Raw genomic sequence first — 23,332 nt, forward strand, 5'->3', positions numbered from 1 at the left:
AGTTTTATATATCCAGTGCATAATGAAATATCACTCATTATTTCAAACTGGAATGTAGTTATTTGGTGTGTCTGTCCTTTATCTTGCCGTATATGTTGAGATGTTGTAAATAGTAAATAGAGGATCACTGACTTCTTAACTGAAGCATCAAGTGTGAACAAGAACCACAACCTGTTTTAGCGCCTGTCTCTTTAAGACCCCTCCTGTAAAAGCCCAGTCTGCTCTGATTGGCTTATTTAAAAAATATGGCGCAGCTATGCAAAAGGTAGTTGTTAAGCCGTGGGCGGAGATACTCAGACGGGGGAAGTATATTCTAATGACAGAGGAAGGGGAGTCAAATTTGAATATCTTGTTGAATCGCATGTTTCCTCATTTGGCAGCCGTGAAAAAACTGAGTTGTCTTATTTCACAGTTGGTGGATTGGTAGACACTCCAAATGCTGTAAATGTGTATAATACAGGAGTTTACTGGTTTTAAACTTTTCTCACCTTCAGTTCTGTTCTTCAGCTGCTTTACTTCATCCTGTAACTGACTGTAGTTGTTGCTCAGTTGGTCGTATCTGGTCTGCAGCAAAGTGACTGAAAGATGAATGTGAAAACCATAACAAAGTTTAAAAAAAGACCAACAACACCAAATCATTCTGCTTCAAACTAAAGACAAATATTTGGGACATAAAACCACAATCTTTGTTGTGTGCAAAAATGAGCCAAAGCTTGCATGACGTCTCATTATTCTGACTTTCCCAAACTCAATATGTCTTTAGTACAATTGTCTCTCTCCATGTTTCCACTGACAGTTTCCTTGCTGAGTGGTGGTAGAAAGGAAACATCCTGGTAGTCAAGTGTTGTGTTGATAAAGTTTCAGCTGAATGTTAACACAGAATGAAGATGGTTTTTGCCATAGACAGTTACAGAAATGGACAATGTGACCCGTTGATTTCTACGGAGACCAGTGAAGTGAATTAGAAGCTCTTTCCCGGTGATGGCTGAGCGTTACTGAGCAGCCTCCAACTGAGCTTGAAGACGTAGATGTGACGTGAGCAACCTGTCTGAAAGTTGGAAGTCTTCTGGTAGCTGAGCCAAGAGAAATCTCAATCATTCCCAATCTAGCAGAGACGGAGAGCGTAGGTATATGTAAGGAGATAACATAGGCACAGGATAACTATTGATCACTTAAATGCTAGTTAACATTAGTAATTAAACGTAAACAGCTAATGTGAGTCCAAACTGCCTGCGAGCTTCTCCTGACTGTACGGTAATTTCTCTACTATGCGGCAGTAAGTCGCGTGGTGATGACCCAATCGTTAGCCTATTTTTACAAAAACGTCTGCTACGGAGCCATAACGTGAGGTACAAGGTAATGGAGCCTTTTATACATTGTCGTGTTTCTTTAGAAATAAACAATGGACAAATAGAGTCTTTAAACGCTTCAGATGTAAAGTTATTCTCTGTCAAAGTGACGTCAAAATGAATGGCAGTCAATGGGATGCTAAAGGGAGCTGTTGGCTTGTTAGCCTACAATCTCTCCGTAGGAGGTACGCTTTGTGGACACTCAGGGATCACTTAACAGGTGATATGGACAGTAGGAATAATTACACTACAACTAATAACTATTTCAGCATATACATGGCATGTCAGTAAAAACCTGAACCTTTCCTTTAGAGCCTGAAGCTGATTTAAGTACACCATGGTGTATTGGTTCAGTATTTGTGGCTCAGTAGTTGTGAAGTGTATTTTATTTTACAGTATACGGATAAGAGGATGTTTCCAGTCATCATCAGAAAGCAGAGCACTGCCAGACAGAGTGCTGCAGCCCTGAAAGTCTTCCTTTGGACGGCTGGAGGATGTCTCTCAGTGTCTGGTCCTAAAGTGGCAAAGCACACAGAGAGCACGGTTCATTACAGGGAAACAACATGAGTCTTTGTTATCAAAGTTCCTATTATCGGGGGGCGCTGTCGAGCATGGGTAGAGAGTAGACGCACCGTTGCCAGCTCCTACATAATTATCCATTCATTTTGTTTTAAACGTCTGTTTAGCTCGTTGTCTTTCTCCTATTTTGGGTTCGGACTATTTAAGACATCTGCTGATATGTCCGGGAAGGGTCCTACTCGTAAAGAACGCCCAGCTTGAGCTCAAAACCGACATGCTAACGAGAAAGCTAACCAGCCTTCTCCAGCACATGATGGCGATGACGACGAAGGAGGCCCGTCACTCTCGCACTTGGTAAAACTTATTGAAGCTGCGTGCTGATTGGTTTGAGAGAACCCCATAGAAACACATTGGAGACGAGACAGCAGGTCTCATATTTCAGACACTGTAAAGTTATACATTGTTTGTCGGGCTATTTCGTTATTAAATTCACTTCTGAGACTTTTTTATGCAAGAAATCAACTATATAAAGCTCAAATATGGGCTGTCTTACGAAAATTGATGGCTAATTGCAAATTTGGTAAGATGTGTCGGACTTTATCTAGGAGCTCCACACAGTCTGACGAGAAAGTGGCAACCTAAATACCCAGTGAAAGTCACCGTTTCCCTGGGTACTGGACTACTGGAATACTCGGGGCTCCGTGGAGCTCCGTTGAGCTGGCTGGCTGCCAGCTGCCGGCATAACTAGAGTAGCTATATTTACAGTTTGAATTTCATCACACCACTTATATAACATCTACCCCAAGGTCTTATAAAGCTAACAATGGTGTCTGATTTCAATTTAATGAATTTTTGTGAACATTAGTGGTTTCTTTAGCTGCTACTGTCCCTTAAATCCTATGTGTACAGATTGCGGCTAGTTAGCTTCATTTTCAGTGTAATTAGAGTATATTTACAGTTTGAATTTCGTCACGCCACTTATATAACATCTACCCCAAGGTCTTATAAAGCTGACAATGGTGTCCGATTTCAATTTAATGCATTTTGTGAATTTCAGAGGAATTCTAAGAGGAGGCTAGCTAGCTCTCATTGATAGAGCTCCATCCAGCCGCAGGCTCTATCATATGTTTAAATAACTCAACACATTATAATTACACACATTATAAGATTAACTGGAACCTGTGGTAAGAGATTGCTGGCGTAACAAGCTCGCTGACCGCGCTCTCACTCACACACACTGGCCATTTAGCAGGAAGAGGGGAGCTGCAGGCCCTGGAGCTCTGTCAGGGCAGCGGCGTTTGGTAGTCCATTAACCCAAAAAACGGTGACTTTACGCGGGTATGGAGTGCCGTGGGCTGCCAGCCGTGACAGAGCTCCATCTACCTCCCAGCAGGCCGGGGTCTGTGAAGGAAGGCAGGCCGGGCGGCGAGGCAGCAACACAGGCAGCACCGGCCGCTGAACTCCGACACACAGTCGGACAAAATTTGCAATTAGACATCAATTTTCGTAAAACGGCCCATATTTGATCTCTACATAGTTGATTTCTTGCATAAAAAGTCTCAGAAGTGAATTTAGTGGTAAAATAGCAAATGAACAATGTATACAATTTCTGAGATCTGCGCGACCTATTCAGAAGACTAAGCTGACCTCAGATCAGTGGTGTAGCCTATGTAAATGTTTGGGCGTGACAAAGATAGAGACTAGAGCCAAATGAGGAGGAGCTTGTTGAGATTTGCCCGTTTTCAGAGGCAGTTTCAAATTGTGAGATTTGCATAGGAAAGAGGTGTCAATGGGATTTTGAGGTTCTATGTATGTCCTATTTACCCACCAAACTCATTATCATTATTCAACTATGACAAGGTAAAATCGGTTTTGCATTCAATCACCCCTTTAAAAAAAAAGAAAAAGTTATCAGTCCCTCCAGGGTTTCACAGCCTTATTTTGAGATTGTTGTGGCCCAAGTGATTTTGCGGGAGCTTTTGTAAAAAATTGCAATAAAAGTTGGGAAACAAACAAAAACAAAGGGTCCAAAAAACGGGCAATGGTCAAACTCAACGGGAATCAGGAACTCAGGAACACAGGAAACATGGAAAAACGCTTGAAGGCTGCACACAAGGAAAACAGACGATCTCGCACAGGAGTAAGGGGAAGACTGAACTTAACTACACAAGACCCCCTGTCTTGTGACAATAACACAGGTAATCAAACAAGCAGGAAAGCAGAAGACAGGAAGTAAAACAAGACAACATGGGAGATGCAGAGATACTACAAAATAAAACAGTTGATCTTTACATTGTTAGTTCATTTCCTAACCTGGCCTAGGACACTCATCCTGTACGTCTTCGGTTTTTCCTGCATCCACCGTGTGTGTGTGTGTGAGTGCGCGCGTCAGTCGCAGAGGGCTCGCTGCAGAGAGCCGACAGCTTTCAGCGACTTTAGAGTGAAAAAAACGTTAGAGCGTACATTGATGTTAAAATGTATACAGGTTGGCAGGACGGTCTGAAATGTTTTGCACGGTCATTCGCTGTACGATTTGTTGGTAAATGTGAGATGTTCGAGTCACACACGTCTCGTCTTCATATCAGAAACAAGGAAATGAATTTGGCGACGTACATTGTGTTACGTCATCCTGTTCTCACTCCCGCTTGGTCACTGGAGTCACATACTGATGCAAAGTCTTGGACATGGGACTGCTGGGATTGGTAGAAGTCACGGGAAACACCAGTTATTGGTCAAATTCGTGGTAAAGTTGCGGTGATTGGTCAAAATTGCGAGTCGCACCGAATTCACAGTGATTGGTTGAATTTACGTGAATTGTTGCGATCGCAACATCGCGAAATCCTGGAGGGACTGTATAATGTCCCTGTAAGAATAACCTTTTACTCAGCAGATTAATTGCTTTGATCTGTGGTTGGGTGTGTCAGACCCTTCAGGTTCACTTCAGGTGAGAACGCCATCTGACCCAAATACAGGAAGTAAACCACAAACATTTACTAGCCTGCAGCTTCAACCTTGCTCACAATTTATATACGATTTAAGGGATGATAACTTTCAGATCCATAATTTGTTGTGAGCATACATTGTGTCTGTGTGACATCATCAGTCTGTGTGACATCATCAGTCTGGGTGACATCATCAGTCTGTGTGACATCATCAACACTGAGGCAAAACCAGGAAACCCAAGACGTTATAAATGTGGTGTTGCTCCATTATTTCTGAGACCAGAAGTGTCGGCAGGTTTCACTCAGATATTCTGTCCAATAACAAGTGACCGTTTCCACCATGTGACATTTGTTAACAGTGTTTGGTTCCTTTGACAAAGTGCAGTGTGAACGCAATCCCAACCAAATAAATAAATGCAACAATGCTGCAACGTCACCCCCGAATCTGGTGTCTGTCCAGTCTGGTGAACTATAGGTGTGAAAGCGTCCTTAAAGAAAATATTAAACCTCTTAGGTAAACCAATTATTACACTAAAGTAAAACAAATATAAACTCATCTGAAATGTTGAGTTGTAATGGGTCATTGAATCTATCTCTCTCTCTCTCTCTCTCTCTCTCTCTCTCTCTCTCTCTCTCTCGCTAATGATATTCAACAGACTTCGTCACACTGTATTTCCGTCCTTCCTGTCATGTGATTTCATGTCTTTACCGGAGTTGATGCTTCCTCAGATCTTAGCAATGACACTTGTCAGTTAAATGTTACCATAACCAAACACATCGGGCATCATTTCTTAATAAAAAATGAGTCTTCTAACCAGAGATCTGAGATACTTTTAGCAGAACATAATAAAACTAACTACAGGAAAGAGCTGCAAAACACAAGGTTTCCATACTGTACATGTACATCTATAGAGACAAACATAGATGGAGGCAGCTTCCTTGGGATTTGACAGCTGAGAGTAACAAACTAAACTGAGAGCAAACGTAGAGTTTACACATCAGTCCAACATGACTTGAAGGTACAGCCACATTCAACAGATCAACATGAGTTTATTTATGATATTGATTTGTCATAATTTGTCACTTACCTCCTCCTTGTGACTGATTATCAATGTGATCAGCTCTGATAGCGTCTGTGCTCTCGTATATTACCACCTCCCTTTCCTCCCATTCTACTTTGTCTTCCTGAACATTTCTGTTGTATCTCACCTTCTTTGACATATCTGGTTTGGCATAAATATCTTCGGACATCTTGAGAAACCATAGCTGCTCTTAACTTCACTTACTGCTTACCGCGCTGTGTAGATCTGTCACTACGCTGCTGTAAAACTTTGGTAGATGTACATTCAGTAATGTGACATCCTCTACTGATGCTTCTGCTGCCAGTGTGTCTTGGTAAGTAAAGAACATTAAGGAAGTAACAGCACATACCCCACACACACACACACACACACACACACACACACACACACACATGTATTACTTATATATTTTAATAAAAACATAGTAACTCCAGTCCGGTGGTTTTCTTAACTTCAGCGAGGACACTGCATTGTCCAACCTTTGGATTTATATTATGAAACCATATTTCATTTCATAAACTATAAATGCATTTCTGTAAAACTGAAAAATGTATAAATATCATTCATTCACAGCTTGGTTAAACGCTTTCACACCTCACACAGCAGTTCAACAGCCAAAACAGGAAATGCTGCTTTCACACTTCTTTCTGTTGTCTAAACTAAAACTTTGTAATGCTTATTGAAGTTACAATGACATTACTAAAATGGATGTCCTGCTTTGGAACAAGTTATTAGACCATCAGTCCAATCCATGATTAAAACATAACAGACTTCCAATACTGTTGGGCCCAATCCCTAAAAGTGATTGCTAAGCCTCTGTCCTGACTGACAGGTCCTAAAGCATCTCCTGCTTTATCGTCTGTTTTAAAATAAATGGGATCATAATTTACTAAATGAACATCATGCTGTATTAAATAACACTTGAAACTAGTGATTGAGACCATGAACTCATTATGAAAATGTTTACTGAGGTAATAAATCAAGTGAGAAGTAGGCTCATTTTCTCATAGACTTCTATAGAAACAGACTTCTTTCTGGAGCCAGTGGAGTCTCCCCCTGCTGGAAATGACAGAGAATGCAGCTTTAAGGAGCTTCAAGATGGCATCTTTTCATTGTTTTCTGCCCCTACTGTCTCTTCATAAGATCAGCAGCCTGTCCCATAGACTTTACATTGTGATTGAGTCACACACATTAAACTACAGAAGCTTTTCATCTCTGACAACTTTTAAAAATATATAAGTGCTCAAATTATGCTTATTTTGAGGTTCATAATTGCATTTAGAAGTTATATCAGAATAGGTTTACATGGTTTAATTTTCAAAAAACACCATATTTTTGTTGTACTGCACATTGCTGCAGCTCCTCTTTTCACCCTGTGTGTTGAGCTCTCTGTTTTAGCTACAGAGTGAGGCATCACACTTCTATCCCATCTTTGTTGGGAGTCGCACATGCTCAGTAGCTAGGAAAGGACTACTAGCTAGAAGCTAGCGATGCTAGCGGTTAGCCACCTCGTTCTCAATGGCAAAACACTGCTACAACACTATAGAACTACTTCCATGTCCCTCGTCTGCAGGTATTCAATGCAAAGTTGGAAGTGCGCCCTCGTTTAGAAGAAGTCTCCCGGCTAATCTATGAAGGTAAATATGGTGCAAAAAGGGAGAGCTTGTAGAATACAATGTGAGAACTTGCAGAACAAAAAATCTGAACTTGTATGTTAAAATTTGCACTTGTAAAAATTTTATTTGCACTTGTAAAAATAAAATTTGCACTTGTAAAAAATATTCACACACATGTGATCTGAATTTGAAGTCATACAAAGAAAAGAAACATGAGAGCTTGTAAAAAAAATCTGAACTTGTAAGTTGAAATTTGCACTTGTAGAAAATGTTCACACACCTGTATTCTGAATGTGAAGTTACAGAAAAAATATTCACAAATGTGTAGATTGATATTTACATGAACACAATGACAGCTGCAAACTTATAATGCAACATTTACTCGTATACTTTTTTTTTTTACTCTGGTTCATTTTCCATCACAACCACAACTCAGTGATTACAACCTCTGGAATCTGTCACTGCAACTTCACATATGTGCTCTCTCGCATCACAAAGTGGCGAATCTGCGCACCTCGACTTTCACAACACTCTTGACGATACATTTGGTGCAAAACTAATTTGTACCTGTGGACTTAGGCTGTGGAGCTCTGAGCTAACAGAACGGGAAAAGCCTTCTTATATACAGTCTATGGGAAAAGCAGGGTTTCTATCGCCAGATGAGGGACAACTCTGTCCGGCTTATTTATGTAGCATGGAAACTTGGTGGAATAGCATGCTAGCGTTAGCTAACTAGCAGCCAGCCCGCTTCTAAATAAATATCTTTTAATTGTCTAAACACTTTTTAACAGCCAAACTAAAACACTGGCGGTGAGCTCCACGGCCTGCAGCCGCAGACGGACTGTCATCAGTGGGTAACAGGTGCCAAGTTTCGCATCCCTGCCGAGAATTGCATCCACTAGGGAAAATAATGATTTTATAAGGCAAAGTACTGTTTAAAAACTAGGCAATAGTAAATCTCTTTGTCATGTTCATCAATAATGATTAGGATTTTAGAAGGTTTAGAGAGACATCAATGTTTTATCAGACTCAGTAGTAGCATTTCCTTGCTACCTAGATGCAATTTTCGGCAGCAATGAATTCTGCAGAAATGATTGTTTCTGCCCAAGCGGGTGCAATTCTTAGCAGGGATGCACAACATCAGCAAAGCAAGCTCTGGTCATGGCCGGGGGATGGGCCGCTGCTACCGGATGTGGGGCTCTCCGTGTCCCGCTGGAGCTCCGACTGCAGGTCGAGGTCGGCAGCGAAGCTTTCTGGCAAAAGCAGTGTTACTACGCTGGTCGATCCCCACTGATGACAGTCCGTCTGCGGCTGCAGGCCGTGGAGCTCACCGCCAGTGTTTTAGTTTGACTGTTAAAAAGTGTTTAGATAATTAAAAGGTATTTATTTAGAAGCGGGCTGGCTGTTAGTTAGCTAGCTAACGCTAGCATGCTATTCCACCAAGTTTCCATGCTATATAAATAAGCCGGACAGAGTTGTCCCTCATCTGGCGATAGAAACCCTGCTTTTCCCATAGACTGTATATAAGAAGGCTTTTCCCGTTCTGTTAGCTCAGAGCTCCACAGCCTAAGTCCACAGGTACAAATTAGTTTTGCACCAAATGTATCGTCAAGAGTGTTGTGAAAGTCGAGGTGCGCAGATTCGCCACTTTGTGATGCGAGAGAGCACATATGTGAAGTTGCAGTGACAGATTCCAGAGGTTGTAATCACTGAGTTGTGGTTGTGATGGAAAATGAACCAGAGTAAAAAAAAAAGTATACGAGTAAATGTTGCATTATAAGTTTGCAGCTGTCATTGTGTTCATGTAAATATCAATCTACACATTTGTGAATATTTTTTCTGTAACTTCACATTCAGAATACAGGTGTGTGAACATTTTCTACAAGTGCAAGTTTCAACTTATAAGTTCAGATTTTTTTTACAAGCTCATGTTTTTTTTTCTTTGTATGACTTCAAATTCAGATCACGTGTGTGAATATTTTTTACAAGTGCAAATTTTATTTTTACAAGTGCAAATAAAATTTTTACAAGTGCAAATTTTAACATACAAGTTCAGATTTTTTGTTCTGCAAGTTCTCACATTGTATTCTACAAGCTCTCCCTTTTTGCACCATATTTACCTTCATACTAATCCTGCCTTGTACTGACCGAAGTTGGAGAAACAGCTAGCTCATGTGGTATTAGCTAAAGTGGTTAGCACACACCAAATGTTTCGGTCGATGACGTAGACGGCCATGTCGATTTTGACCAGCTCACCAGGAGACTGAAGGCAGGACATATTCAGAAACCCTATCTCACTCTAAACAGCATGGCTGTTTTTTTTTCCAAGTTTGTATGTGTGTGGAAGCACCAGAGACACAAAATAACACCCCATATCCCAGAAAAAGTGTTTTTCTCATAATATGGGCACTTTAAACTCCTAAAACTAACCTCCGTGGCCGGCAAAAGTTGTCGGAGCACAAATAATGCAATTCGAAATGTAAAAAAAAAACTAAATAATAAAACTGTGAATCAAGTTCTATGAACAATTTCTGTTAAAATACACAGACACACAACTGTTAATACACAGTTATTCCTTAGAGTGTACTTCCAATTAATATGAAACTATCTGTCAGTCAGTCATTGCACAGAGAACACTGCCATGGTTAGCATTAATGATACTGTTCCTGTTAGACTGACAGTACCTAGGTAAGGACTACTAGCCAGTCAGGACCAGAGTATGAGGGTGTGCCACGCTAGCAGCTAGGTGAGCATTTTAACGTGTACTACAAAGTGACACATGTTTGTCTCTGAAGTAAAGGCTGGACTACAATAGAGCTGCTTGGAGCAGTTTGTGAACAGTGTTTTCTGTTGGAGATGGCAAGTCCCTTTGGGGGGGGGGGATTTTGGGATTTTCACTGTGTAAACCAATAACATGCGCAAAAAAGATATATAACACAATTAAGGAAAGGGAAAAAGCCAAAAAAGCATAATATGAGCACTTTAACTTAAGTATCAAGTGTGAACATGAACCAAAACATCCTCTGTTTTAGCGCCTGTCTCTTTAAGACTCCTCCTGTAAAAGCCTAGTCTGCTCTGATTGGCTTATTCAAAAAAATGTGGCACAGCTATGAAAAAGGTAGTTGTTAAGCTGTGGGTGGAGATACTCAGACGGGGGAAGTATATTCTAATGAGCCTGACTGTGACAGAGGAAGGAGAGTCAAATGTGAATATCTTGTTGAATCGCATGTTTCCTCATTTGGCAGCCATGAAAAAACTGAGTTGTCTTATTTCACAGTTGGTGGATTGGTAGTGTTAGAATATATTTTGTGAAAGTGTTGAGAAAAGGTTTTAGAGTTCATGGGGCTGACCTCAATGCCTCTGTTTCCCTGGGTTAAACCTTTCTTTTCCAGCTCTCAGCGAAGGCGGTCGCTTTTTCTCCCTCTCCCTCCCAGGCCTACCCTGCTTGCTATCTTGTCTTGTGTTGTCTGCTGTTAACTTTTTAGAGACTCTCCCTGCAAGGCTCTACAAATACCTAAAAATCATGGAATTGATTAACTGGTCTCTCAACGCAATTGACACTGTATTCTCGAGGAGGAGCACTGGTTCGGGTGAGCCAGCATGTCCTGACGGGACGTTTGCTGCGGGGTATACGATGGACGGCTGGGAGAAATGGCGTGTCGTGTGTCTCTCTGCTCTTTCCGTGGAGGACGTTGAGGATATCTACCTATTTGGAACCCTGATAACTGGAATGTTGCTGATTGGAGGATGCTTCGCTCTGGTTTATCGAAGAATTGGAAAGACTTTGGTAGCTGTCCAAAGCCCAAGGAAGCTGCCTGGCCTGACTGAAGCTGTCGAAAAAGCGATCAGTTCGCAAACTGGAACTATTAATCGCGTGATGGAAAACAACATGGTAATGACCCGCGGCTTGGATACCATCATGAGGAAGGTCATGGATTTGGAAAGAAAAATTGACCAGTTGAACAGTGTGTAGTTGGACAATAGAATGAATGTTTAAATTAGAGCAGCCATTCGTGTAGACAAAACAAATTTAATCTTTCGGCTCCCTTATCATGAACGGCCTTGCCAAGGCCGTCTCTTGGAACAAACAGTCACACTGTTGGGGCTCTGCAAGCGAGACTCTCTTGGTTCCTCCCCCGTCTTCCCTACTGCCTGCTGATTGTCGTATCGGTTCTGGACTGTTCAAGGGTGTCACCACGGCAACGTGCTGTGTTTTCGCTATAACATTCTGCGGACTGGGTCACTAGTGGGACTGCCTGGCTGTGCGTTTCTCAGCAGGCCAAACTCCCCCAACCTACCCTCTCCCCAGTCCAACGCCTTCGCAGCCAAATGTGCAACTGTACATTTATGTTATGTTATGTTATGTTATGTTCAGCAGTGCAAATGTACTGTTTGTGTGCCTATGTGCTGAGGTGTTTTTTTCCTGTTCCCACACTGTTCTTATCTTTATGAGGATAGTCTGAGAGTTGCTTTTTTTTCCCCTCTCCTCTCCTCATGTGATGCTGTATTGTCCCTGCGGGAGTTAAGAGAGAGTTGTTTTGGCGCTGCATATATGGTGACTCGGTGTGTCTGTGCGTGTTGCTTTAATGTGACATGCACCTACAGCACCAGGACAAATTCCTTGTGTGTGTAAACGTACTTGGCAATAAAGCTTTTTCTGATTCTGATTCTGATTCTGATTTTTCTTTTCTTTCTCAGATACTTATTATGTAGGTTCCTCTGTTATACATGGCTTCTCTATATGTGTCTGAAGGTGGTGAGTCAGAATATTATTTATGCTTTGTCCTGTTCAAATGTGTTTTCATAACATGTTTTGTAGACGTTTATAACTATATATGGTTACTTGTGCAGCACTGGTGTAATGCACAGTTAGGATGCATAATGTAGGGTGTAGACGCTTAGTTCAGGGAAGCGTTTTGGGGAGGGCTGGGTTGGTTTGTTTATCTTTTTCTCTTTTCCTTTTTCCCACATTGTTTTTTAGTTATGTTAATATGTTTTATCAGAAGGTCTTGTACAAAGAGTCTCATACTACACAGGTAACTCAGCAAATCTATTGTGCGCACAATGTGGGATCATAGTTGATATTGCAGAAATTAAATTGTGCTCTTGGAATGTCCACGGGATTCAGGGCCCCATTAAACATAAAAAGATTCTTATTTACTTTAAAAAAGAGAAAGTACAGATTGCAATGTTACAAGAGACCCATCTAGATGACAATGAACATCTATAGTTAAAAAGAGAGTGGGTGGGCCAGATTTACTATTCGTCCTTCATAAGTAATAGCAGGGGTGTAGCCATCCTAGTTCACAAATCTCTGCCTCTGAGATGGAAGTTAGGGCTGACATATCGGGCAGATATGTAATGATTAAAGGGACACTCTTTGGGGAAGCCGTCTCCGATTGTTGAGTCCTTAGTGATAGCTGGTGACTTTAACCGTTGCCTAAACTCATGCTGAGATAAATCTAGTAAAACTGTACAGTCTAATATGGGGCAAGGTCAATCTCTACTTGGCTGCTGCATGGATGTACATTTTATTGACACTTGGAGGACCCTTCACCCCACTGATCGGCAGTATACATTTTACTAAAAAGTACATAAATCATCCTCCAGGATTGACTATTTTTACCTCTAAAATGCCCTTCAGAGGGTAATTGGCAATCTCTATTGGCAATATAGTTATTAGTGATCATGTCCGGCAGGGCTCAAAGCATTAGGGGGCAATGGCGCTTTCCAAACCATCTACTTAAAAATCCCAATTTTAAAACATATTTTAGTGAACAGTTTTTTTATTTCATTACTGAGAATGCATCTCCTAGTGTACTTTGGGAAACAGAGAGCAGAACAACAGCTTCTTGAAGAGCAACTAAACAAATTGCAGGGATAATTTAACTTTAAGCCTTCAGAAGGCCTGAGGCTCCAAATTGACACTACCACAGCAGCTCTGGACACTCTTCTATCTAAAGAGGCTCAGAAATCCATACTGTTTGGTAAGCATAAGATAAATGGCCTGAGGTCTAGACAGAGTTGTCCGGCCTCGCCACTTTTATTCACCCTTGCCATGGAGCCCCTAGCAGAGGCCATTAGATCTGATCATTTGGTGACAGGCATTGAAGTTGGCCCGATGTGTCATAAAATCTCACTCTACTGTGATGATGTCCTCCTTTACCTAAGCAGTCCTGAATCTTCTATCACACGGGTTGTTGACATAATTAATTCCTTTGGCCGATTTTCAGGTTACAAAATTAACTACTCTAAATCTGAAGCTATGCTCCTCGCTTCTCATGTATCTTGGTCTCCGCAATGCTCTGCCCCTTTCTGCTAGTCCCCATCCGGTTTTGTTTACCTGGGCATACACATTACTCCCTTACTCTCAGGCCTCTACAAAGCCAATTTTGTACCTGCAATTCGTAAGATTAAGGAAGACCTGGCCCGATGGACAGCTTTGCTGCTGTCTCTCCTAGGTAGGGTGAATGACTATACTTCCCCGGTTACTGTATCCTTTCCAAATTATCCCAGCTCTGTTAACAAGAAAATCACTTTCTGTTATAAACAGCTCTTTGACTTCCTTTCTCTGGAAGAACAAGTGAACCAGGTTGAAACTTACTACGCTAATGCGCCCCCCTCGAGGAAGGGGGGTTGGCAGTACTAGATTTTAGACGCTATCAGTTAGCATCTCTTTGTACCTGTATTTGGCACTGGTTTGACAAGGGCGCTGAATCCACCTGGCTTGGTTTGGAGGCTGCCCCAGTGGCCCCTATCCCTTTGCACCATATATTATATGCATCTAAGCGGTGGGCTCGCCTTAACTTAAAGGGCAATTTTATTTTACAGAATACTTTAAAAGTCTGGAGGATGATAAGAAAGTTAGAATACCAAGATGGGTTTTTTTTCCTCTCCTTACACCTGTCCATTTGAATCCAGATTTTCCTCCTGGTCTGGCCGATCAAGCCTTCTCAGTGTGGTTTAGTAGGGGTATAAAGACTGTGGGTGACTTGCTGACAGAGGGCACTGTGTTGTCTTTTGATCAGCTCAGAGAGAAGTACAATCTTCCGCTGAATAACTTTTTTAGGTATTTGCAAATACGCAGCTTCATTCTTTCTAATACTAACTTGTATCCTAATGGGTTTTCCATCTCAGTTGTGGAGAAGGCTGTTCAGAAGCCTGACTCCAGGAAACTTATTAGCAGGTTTTACAAGGTCAACTTCAACCAGTGACTGTACGGTTCATGTCAGATCTCTCTGGTAAGCAGATTTTGGGGTGACGATCTTGGACGATGTGTGGGATGGGGATTGGTCAGGCCCTGCAGATTGCTTACTTACCAACAAAGCCAGGGAGATGCAATTTAGGGTCATACACAGGCTCCAAATCACACCGGTGAAACGCAATAGGTTTAACCCGTTGCTCTCGAAATTTTGTAATAATTGTAAGATTTCTGAAGGTACGTATTTTCACTGTATATTTGAATGTCCCTTTATTAATTACTTCTGGGTCAAAATATGTAAGGAAATTGATTATATATTCAAGAACAAACTAACTCTTACCCCTGTCGGCTGTGTTCTGGGGTTAAATCCTAAAGCATTGGGTCTTGGCTCCTCCAAACTCAGACTCTGTTTCCACGATTTCACAATGGACTCGGAGTGTGCTGGAACTTCTCCCATTAGAAGCTATTAGCTTCTGGCTCAGAGACATGCCTTTTTTATTCTTTAGTCCGTGACTGTCTTACTTTATGTTATATGTGCCTCTTGGAAATTCTATAAAGATATGTTCAAAAAAAAAAGAAAGTTATCAGTCCCTCCAGAATTTCACAGCCTTTTTTTGAGATTGTTGCAGCCCAAAACGCCTGATTTTGCGGGAGCTTTTGTAAAAAATTGCGATAAAAATTGCGATGTCTTTTGTATTTTTGTTGCAATGAAGTTGCAAGAGACAGTGAAAATTGCAAAAAAAAAAAAGTGTGATTTTATTTTTTAGTATACTTGTTTAAAAATAAAAATAAAACTTGTTTCAGGGAGAATAAAATTATTCTGGGCTGAGTTTTCCTAGTAACCTTACCAAAAAGGCTCAGGATGCTGCAGATATTTGTGATGGTTGGGTCGGCTGGCTGGGAGTTTTCTGTTTTGTTTACTATTCTCTATTTTGTTTCTTGGTTGGTTTTGCCTCCTCTGTGTTTTTCTGTTGGCCTGCCTCTCTCTGATCCTACTTGCCCTCCCCATCCTACCCTTGCCGCCTATTCCCTCACCGTCGTAACTGCCTTTCACCTGTCCCTGGCATCTGCCTCCCCACTCCCTTTTCCCCCCCATCCTCAATAAACCTGTTTATTGTGAGCCTCTGCATTTCAGTCTGTTCTGTTCCCCAGCGTAACAGATATTGGTATTGTCACGCACACAGAGGCAATGGACCCACAAAAGCATGTCTCCGGTAGGTAAAAATCCAAAAGCTTTATTTGAAGCACAAACAAAACGCACGGGCAGCAATTTCAAAATTGACAGGCAAAACGGAAGTCCAAAAACAGACAATGGTCAAACTCAACGGGAATCAGGAACTCAGGAACACAGGAAACAGGGAAAAACTCTCGACGGCTGCACACAAAGTAAACAGACGATCTCGCACAGGAGTAAGGGGAAGACTGAACTTAATTACACAAGACAATTGTGTTGGGACAATTAGACGCAGGTGGAACACACCGAATTCACGATTGGTTGAATTTACGTGAATTTGCGTGGATTGTTGCGATCGCGACATTGTGAAATCCTGGAGGGACTGTATTATGTCTCTGTAAGAATAACCTTTTACTCAGCAGCTTCATTGTTTTGATCTGTGGTTGGGTGTGTCAGACCCTTCAGGTTCACTTCAGGTGAGAACGCCATCTGACCCAAATACAGGAAGTAAACCACAAACAGAGCATTTACTAGCCTGCAGCTTCAACCTTGCAAACAATATATAGACTTATATATGATTTAAGGGACGAAAACATTCAGATCCATAAGCTGTTCTGAGCACACATCGCTGGTCATCTGTGTGACATCATCAGTCTGTGTGACATCATCAACACTGAAGCAAAACCAGAAACCCAAGACGTTATAAATGTGGTGTTGCTCCATTATCTCTGAGACCAGAAGTGTCGGCAGGTTTCACTCAGATATTCTGTCCAATAACAAGCGACCGTTTCCACCATGTGACATTTGTTAACAGTGTTTGGTGCCTTTGACAAAGTGCAGTGTGATCGCAAACCCAACCAAATAAATAAATGCAACAATGCTGCAACGTCACCCCCGAATCTGGTGTCTGTCCAGTCTGGTGAACTATAGGTGTGAAAGCGTCCTTAAAGAAAATATTAAACCTCTTAGGTAAACCAATTATTACACTAAAGTAAAACAAATATAAACTCATCTGAAATGTTGAGTTGTAATGGGTCATTGAATCTCTCTCTCTCTCTCTCTCTCTCTCTCTCTCTCTCTCTCTCTCTCTCTCTCTCTCTCTCTCTCTCTCTCTCTCTCTCTCTCTCCAACAGACTTCGTCACACTGTACTTCCCTCCTTCCTGTCATGTGGTTTCATGTCTTTACCAGACTTGATGCATCCTCAGATCTCAGAAATGACCCTTGTCAGTTAAATGTTACCATAACCAAACACATCGGGTATCATTTCTTAATGAGTCTTCTAACCAGAGAGTTCTGATACTTTTAGCAGAACATAATAAACTAACTACAGGAAAGAGCTGCAAAACACAAGGTTTTCATACTGTACATGTACATCTATAGAGACAAACATAGATGGAGGCAGTTTCCTTGGGATTTGACAGCTGAGTGTCAAACTAAACTGAGAGCAAACGTAGAGTTTACACATCAGTCCAACATGACTTGAAGGTCAGCCACATTCAAACAGATCAGCATTTATAATCTATGATATTGATTTGTCATAATTTCTCGCTTACCTCCTCCGTGTGACTGGTTATCAGTGTGATCTCTGATAGCGTCAGTACTCTCGTATATTTCCACCTCCCTTTCCTCCCACTCTACTTTGTCTTCCTGCACATTTCTGTTGTATCTCACCTTCTTTGACATATCTGGTTTGGCATAAATATCTTCGGACATCTTGAGAAACCGTAGCTGCTCTTAACTTCACTTACTGCTTACCGCGCTGTGTAGATCTGTCACTACGCTGCTGTAAAACTTTGGTAGATATACATTCAGTAATGTAACATCCTCTACTGATGCTGCCAATGTGTCTTGGAAAATAAACAACATTAAGGAAGTAACAGCACATACAACACACACACACACACACACACACACACACACACACGTATTACTTATATATTTGAATAACAACATAGTAACTCCAGTCCGGTGGTTTTCTTAACTTCAGCGAGGACACTGCATTGTCCAACCTTTGGATTTATTTTATGAAACCATATTTTATTTCATAAACTATAAACGCATTTCTGTAAAACTGAAAAATTTATAAATATCATTCATTCACAGCTTGGTTAAACGCTTTCACACCTCACACAGCAGTACAACAGTTTGGCCAAAACAGGAAATGCTGGCTTTCACACTTCTTTCTGTTGTCTAAACTAAAACTTTGTAATGCTTATTGAAGTTACAATGACATTACTAAAATGGATATCCTGCTTTGGAACAAGTTATTAGACCATCAGTCTGTCAATCCATGATTCAAAAATAACAGACTCCCAGTACTGTTGGGCCCAATCCCTAAAAACTATTGCTAAGCCTCTGTCCTGACTGACAGGTCCTAAAGCATCTCCTGCTGTATCGTCTGTTTTAAAATAAATGGGATCATAATTTACTAAATGAACACCATGCTGTATTAAAGAACACTTTAAACTAGTGACTGAGACCATGAACTCATTATGAAAATGTTTACTGAGGTAATAAATCAAGTGAGAAGTAGGCTCATTTTCTCATAGACTTCTATAGAAACACTTCTTTCTGGAGCCAGTGGAGTCTCCCCCTGCTGGAAATGACAGAGAATGCAGCTTTAAGGAGCTTCAAGATGGCATCTTTTCATTGTTTTCTGCCCCTACTGTCTCTTCATAAGATCAGCAGCCTGTCCCATAGACTTTACATTGTGATTGAGTCACACACATTAAACTACAGAAGCTTTTCATCTCTGACAACTTTTAAAAATATATGTGCTCAAATTATGCTTATTTTGAGGTTCATAATTGTATTAAGAGGTTATATCAGAATAGGTTTACATGGTTTAATTTTCAAAAAACACCATATTGTTGTTGTAATGCACATTGCTGCAGCTCCTCTTTTCACCCTGTATGTTGAGCTCTCTGTTTTAGCTACAGAGTGAGGCATCACACTTCTATCCCATCTTTGTTGGGAGTCGCACATGCTCAGTAGCTAGGTAAGGACTACTAGCTAGAAGCTAGCGCTGCTAGTGGTTAGCCACCTCGTTCTCAATGGCAAAACACTGCTACAACACTATAGAACTACTTCCATGTCCCTGTTCTGCAGGTATTCAATGCAAAGTTGGAAGTGTGCCGTCGTTTAGAAGAAGTCTCCCGGCTAATCCTGCCTTGTACTGACCGAAGTTGTAGAAACAGCTAGCTGATGTGGTATTAGCTAAAGTGGTTAGCACACACCAAATGTTTCGGCCGATGACATAGACGGCCGTGTCGATTTTGACCAGCTCACCTGGAGACTGAAGGCAGGACACATTCAGAAACCGTATCTCACTCTAAACAGCATGGATGTTTTTTTTCAAAGTTTGTATGCGTGTGGAAGCACCAGAGATACAAAATAACTCCCCAAATCCCAGAAAAAGTGTTTCTCATAATATGGGCACTTTAAACTCCTAAAACTAACCTCCGTGTTAGTTGTCGGAGCACAAATAATGCAATTCGAAATGTAAAAAAAACTAAATACAACTGTGAATCAAGTTCTATGAACAATTTCTGTTAAAATACACAGACACACAACTGTTAATACACAGTTATTCCTTAGAGTGTACTTCAAATTAATATGAAACTAACACACACAGAGAACACTGCCACGGTTAGCATTAATGATACTGATCCTGTTAGACTGACAGTACCTAGGTAAGGACTACTAGCCAGTCAGGACCAGAGTATGAGGGCACACCCTGACAGTACCTAGGACTACTAGCCAGTCAGAAGCAGAGTATGAGGGAGTGCCCTGACAGTACCTAGGTAAGGACTACTAGCCAGTCAGAAGCAGAGTATGAGGGCACCCTGACAGTACCTAGGACTACTAGCCAGTCAGAACAGAGTATGAGGGCACGGCCCTGACAGTACCTAGGTAGGACTACTAGCCAGTCAGGACCAGAGTATGAGGGCACACCCTGACAGTACCTAGGACTACTAGCCAGTCAGAAGCAGAGTATGAGGGCACACCCTGACAGTACCTAGGACTACTAGCCAGTCAGAAGCAGAGTATGAGGGCGTGCCCTGACAGTACCTAGGTAAGGACTACTAGCCAGTCAGGACCAGAGTATGAGGGCACACCCTGACAGTACCTAGGACTACTAGCCAGTCAGAAGCAGAGTATGAGGGCGTGCCACGCTAGCAGCTAGGTGAGCATTATAACGTGTACTACAAAGTGACCACGTTTGTCTCTGAAGTAAAGGCTGGACTACAATAGAGCTGTTTGGAGCAGTTTGTGAACAGTGTTTTCTGTTGGAGATGGTAAGTCCCTTTGGGGTGGACTTTGGGATTTTCACTTTGTAAACCAATAACATGCACAAAAAAGATATATAACACAATTAAGGAAAGGGAAAAAGCCAAAAAAGCATAATATGAGCACTTTAACTTAAGTATCAAGTGTGAACATGAACCAAAACTTCCTCTGTTTTAGCGCCTGTCTCTTTAAGACCCCTCCTGTAAAAGCCCAGTCTGCTCTGATTGGCTTATTTAAAAAAAATATGGTGCAGCTATGCAAAAGGTAGTTGTTAAGCCGTGGGCAGAGATACTCAGACGGGGGAAGTATATTCTAATGAGCCTGACTGTGACAGAGGAAGGGGAGTCAAATGTGAATATCTTGTTGAATCACATGTTTTCTCATCTAGGCAGCCGTGAAAAAACTGAGTTGTCTTATTTCACAGTTGGTGGATTGGTAGGCACTCCAGATACCCAAATGTATATAAGAACTGGAAAAGTATGTTTTTATGACATGTCCCCTTTAAGATATGACAGTTTATATTAAAACAAAATACTCACAGCGAATGAAGAGTCCAGCCAATATCAGAAGATAAAACCCTCCCAGAGTCACTGCAGTAGCTCTGAAACACCTTCTGTTGTTGGCTGCAGGGTTGTTTTGAGTGTGTGGTCCTACAGAGACAAAATACATCCAGAACATGTTTTATTATCTTTGAAGTTTGAACAATAAGAATGACTCACGAGGTACCAGATTACAGCACCAAGACACCTGGTAATGACCCAGAGGTAATGGTGAGTATCTAATTGTTATGAAGCCACAAGTAAACTGACATGAACTTCCCCTTTACAACAATCATCATTTCAGACTTACTGGCTCTTTGTTGCCTGAGATCAGCGTGATGCTCTTCATCCTCTAAGATCTCCACCTGACTCTCCTCTTCCTCTCTGCTGTTCTCTTGGATGTTTCTGTTATATCTCACATTCAGGCTCAAACGTGGAGCAGCGTCAGTATCTGCAGACATCTTGACAAACTGAAAACCGAAGTGAACGTATTCTCCGTCTCACTGTCTGTCTTTAAGTTGGTCACTCCTTTAACACAGGAAGTGGCTGCAGCACAAACCAATAAGACAGATGCACACCCTAATACATTTGTTACTGTTAGACAAAAAGTCCCACTTAACTTAAAATACGCTTACATTTAGGCATTCAGTCGTTTGGGAATTGGAATTATGAAACCCTTCAGATAAACTTTATAAAAGTATCTTAAAGTAAAGTAAAGCTGCTTCTTCCTGATTGTAAAATTGAGGAAATAAACATATGTGTGCATAGCTGTATTCACACCTCTCTGACACAGGAACTGTTGTTGGCCTCGACACTTATTTTAGAGGAAGTGAAGTTTAGGTGTGAATTTTAATGTTTGAGTGAAACAAATAAAACACGTGATAGACCATCTTCTTTACTGACACACAACCAGGGTCTGTGATAATTACCTGAAGTTCAGCTGGATGGAATAAAGAATAAGCTCTGCTACATGCACAGCTAGTAACACACAGAGAGCAGATCATAGATGTATAACAGAGTAGAGGAGCACAGAAAAAAGATGAAGAGATGAGTGACCAATGATGCAAGTCTTCCATGTGTAATAGTTTACGCATGTGTGTGTTAATGGCTAGTTAGCTGATGTGTTGTTGTAAATGATCCTAAAATTATTTCTCTTGTGGCTCTTTTTGTCAGTTACAGCTTCAGGTGCATTACCACCACCATTTGGACTGGAGTAGTACTGACTCTGATTAGCATGTAGCTCTGGAAAACTGACTGACTGCAATCAGACTAGTGATGTGGCTAACAGAGACTCATATACAGTATGTGGGAAGATGTTTACAAAAGTATTTCATCTGGATTTAATCCACATATAAGACACTTGAAATGAGGAGTGTAAATGAGACCTTGGTTAAGATTTGTGAAATATTCTTATCACAGTAAAGCCCACATTATCGGTGGGTTTAGGGTAGGGTTGGGTACTGAACTCGATACTTTGTAAGGTATCAACCGGAGTAGGCTGGTACTACCTAGGACCAATTCAGGTATAATCAATCTGTGCCAAATTTCAACCTGATTGTGTACCTAAGTGTGATCTTCTTAGTCCTCTCTGCATGTTTGACAGAGAGCGCGAGGCTCAGCTCCGGCTCAAACACACAGAGCTGCAGTAAAGACGGAGCAAAATATGTCGCCTCTGCAGCTTGTTCAAGTCACAGTGAGTCACGGAAATGCCGATGACGCGGTCGCAAGTGTGGTTACACTTTTAAAAACTCCACACAGATAACGCTGGCTGCAATATAATATAATGACGAGTTATCTCAGGACACACAATCTATAGTTTACAAAGACCCAACAACTCACCCCCCCCCCAAGAGCAAGCATTTGGTGCAACAGTGGCGCGGAAAAACTTCCTTTTAGGCAGAAACCTCAGACAGACCCAGGCTCGTTGTGGGCAGCATCTTTAGCTGCTGGTTTGGACACAGAGACACTGATACACATATAGAGAAATATGATTGATAATTACAGCAGTTGCAAAAATGAACAGTGGCAGTTATAGTAACAATAAAGATAGTGGAGCTATGACTAGAAATAATAGTTTTAGCAGTTCAGGGCGTAGCGGTGCGTTGCAGGGCATAGCGGGGCATAGCTGGGTGTAGCAGGGCGTTGCAGGGCATAGTAGGGCGTAGTATGGTACAGCAGGGAATCGAGCAGGGCCACGGCGCCAGCTGCAACCATGATTTAGGTACCACCCCAATCCAAGTAAAACTGCGAGGAGGGAAAACATAAGGATTCCGGGAAATAAGCTCCCCGCAGATAAGTTAGTGACAAGCATTTCTGGGACATGAATGCACACAGATGGAAAGAGAAAACAGGTCAGTGTGTCAAAGGAAGTCCCCCGGCAATCTAGACCTATAGCAGCATAACTAAGAGCTGGTCCAAAGTAAACCTGAGCCAGCCCTACAAGGGTAGGTCAATTACATGTTACATTACATTACATGTCATTTAGCTGACGCTTTTATCCAAAGCGACTTACAACTGGATTATATATCAGAGGCTGCACATCTCTGGAGCAACTAGGGGTTAAGTGTCTTTCTCAGGGACACAGTTATACACCGTCCCCCACCAGACTAGGTGAACGCT

At 41.5% G+C, this 23,332-nt stretch overlaps 1 protein-coding gene across 1 annotated transcript in view; it reads right to left on the minus strand.

Annotated features, from left to right (window-relative positions):
* LOC116064135 (CD209 antigen-like) overlaps positions 1-23,332 on the minus strand; it is a 205,516-nt gene that overhangs the window by 137,648 nt on the left and 44,536 nt on the right. The window contains exon 6 of the mRNA XM_035993205.1: positions 489-578. Coding sequence (XP_035849098.1) covers positions 489-578 — 90 coding nt within the window. The remainder of the gene's footprint in view (positions 1-488; positions 579-23,332) is intronic.

Source organism: Sander lucioperca, chromosome 16 (assembly GCF_008315115.2).
Source record: "Sander lucioperca isolate FBNREF2018 chromosome 16, SLUC_FBN_1.2, whole genome shotgun sequence".
Taxonomy (NCBI): Eukaryota; Metazoa; Chordata; class Actinopteri; order Perciformes; family Percidae; genus Sander; species Sander lucioperca.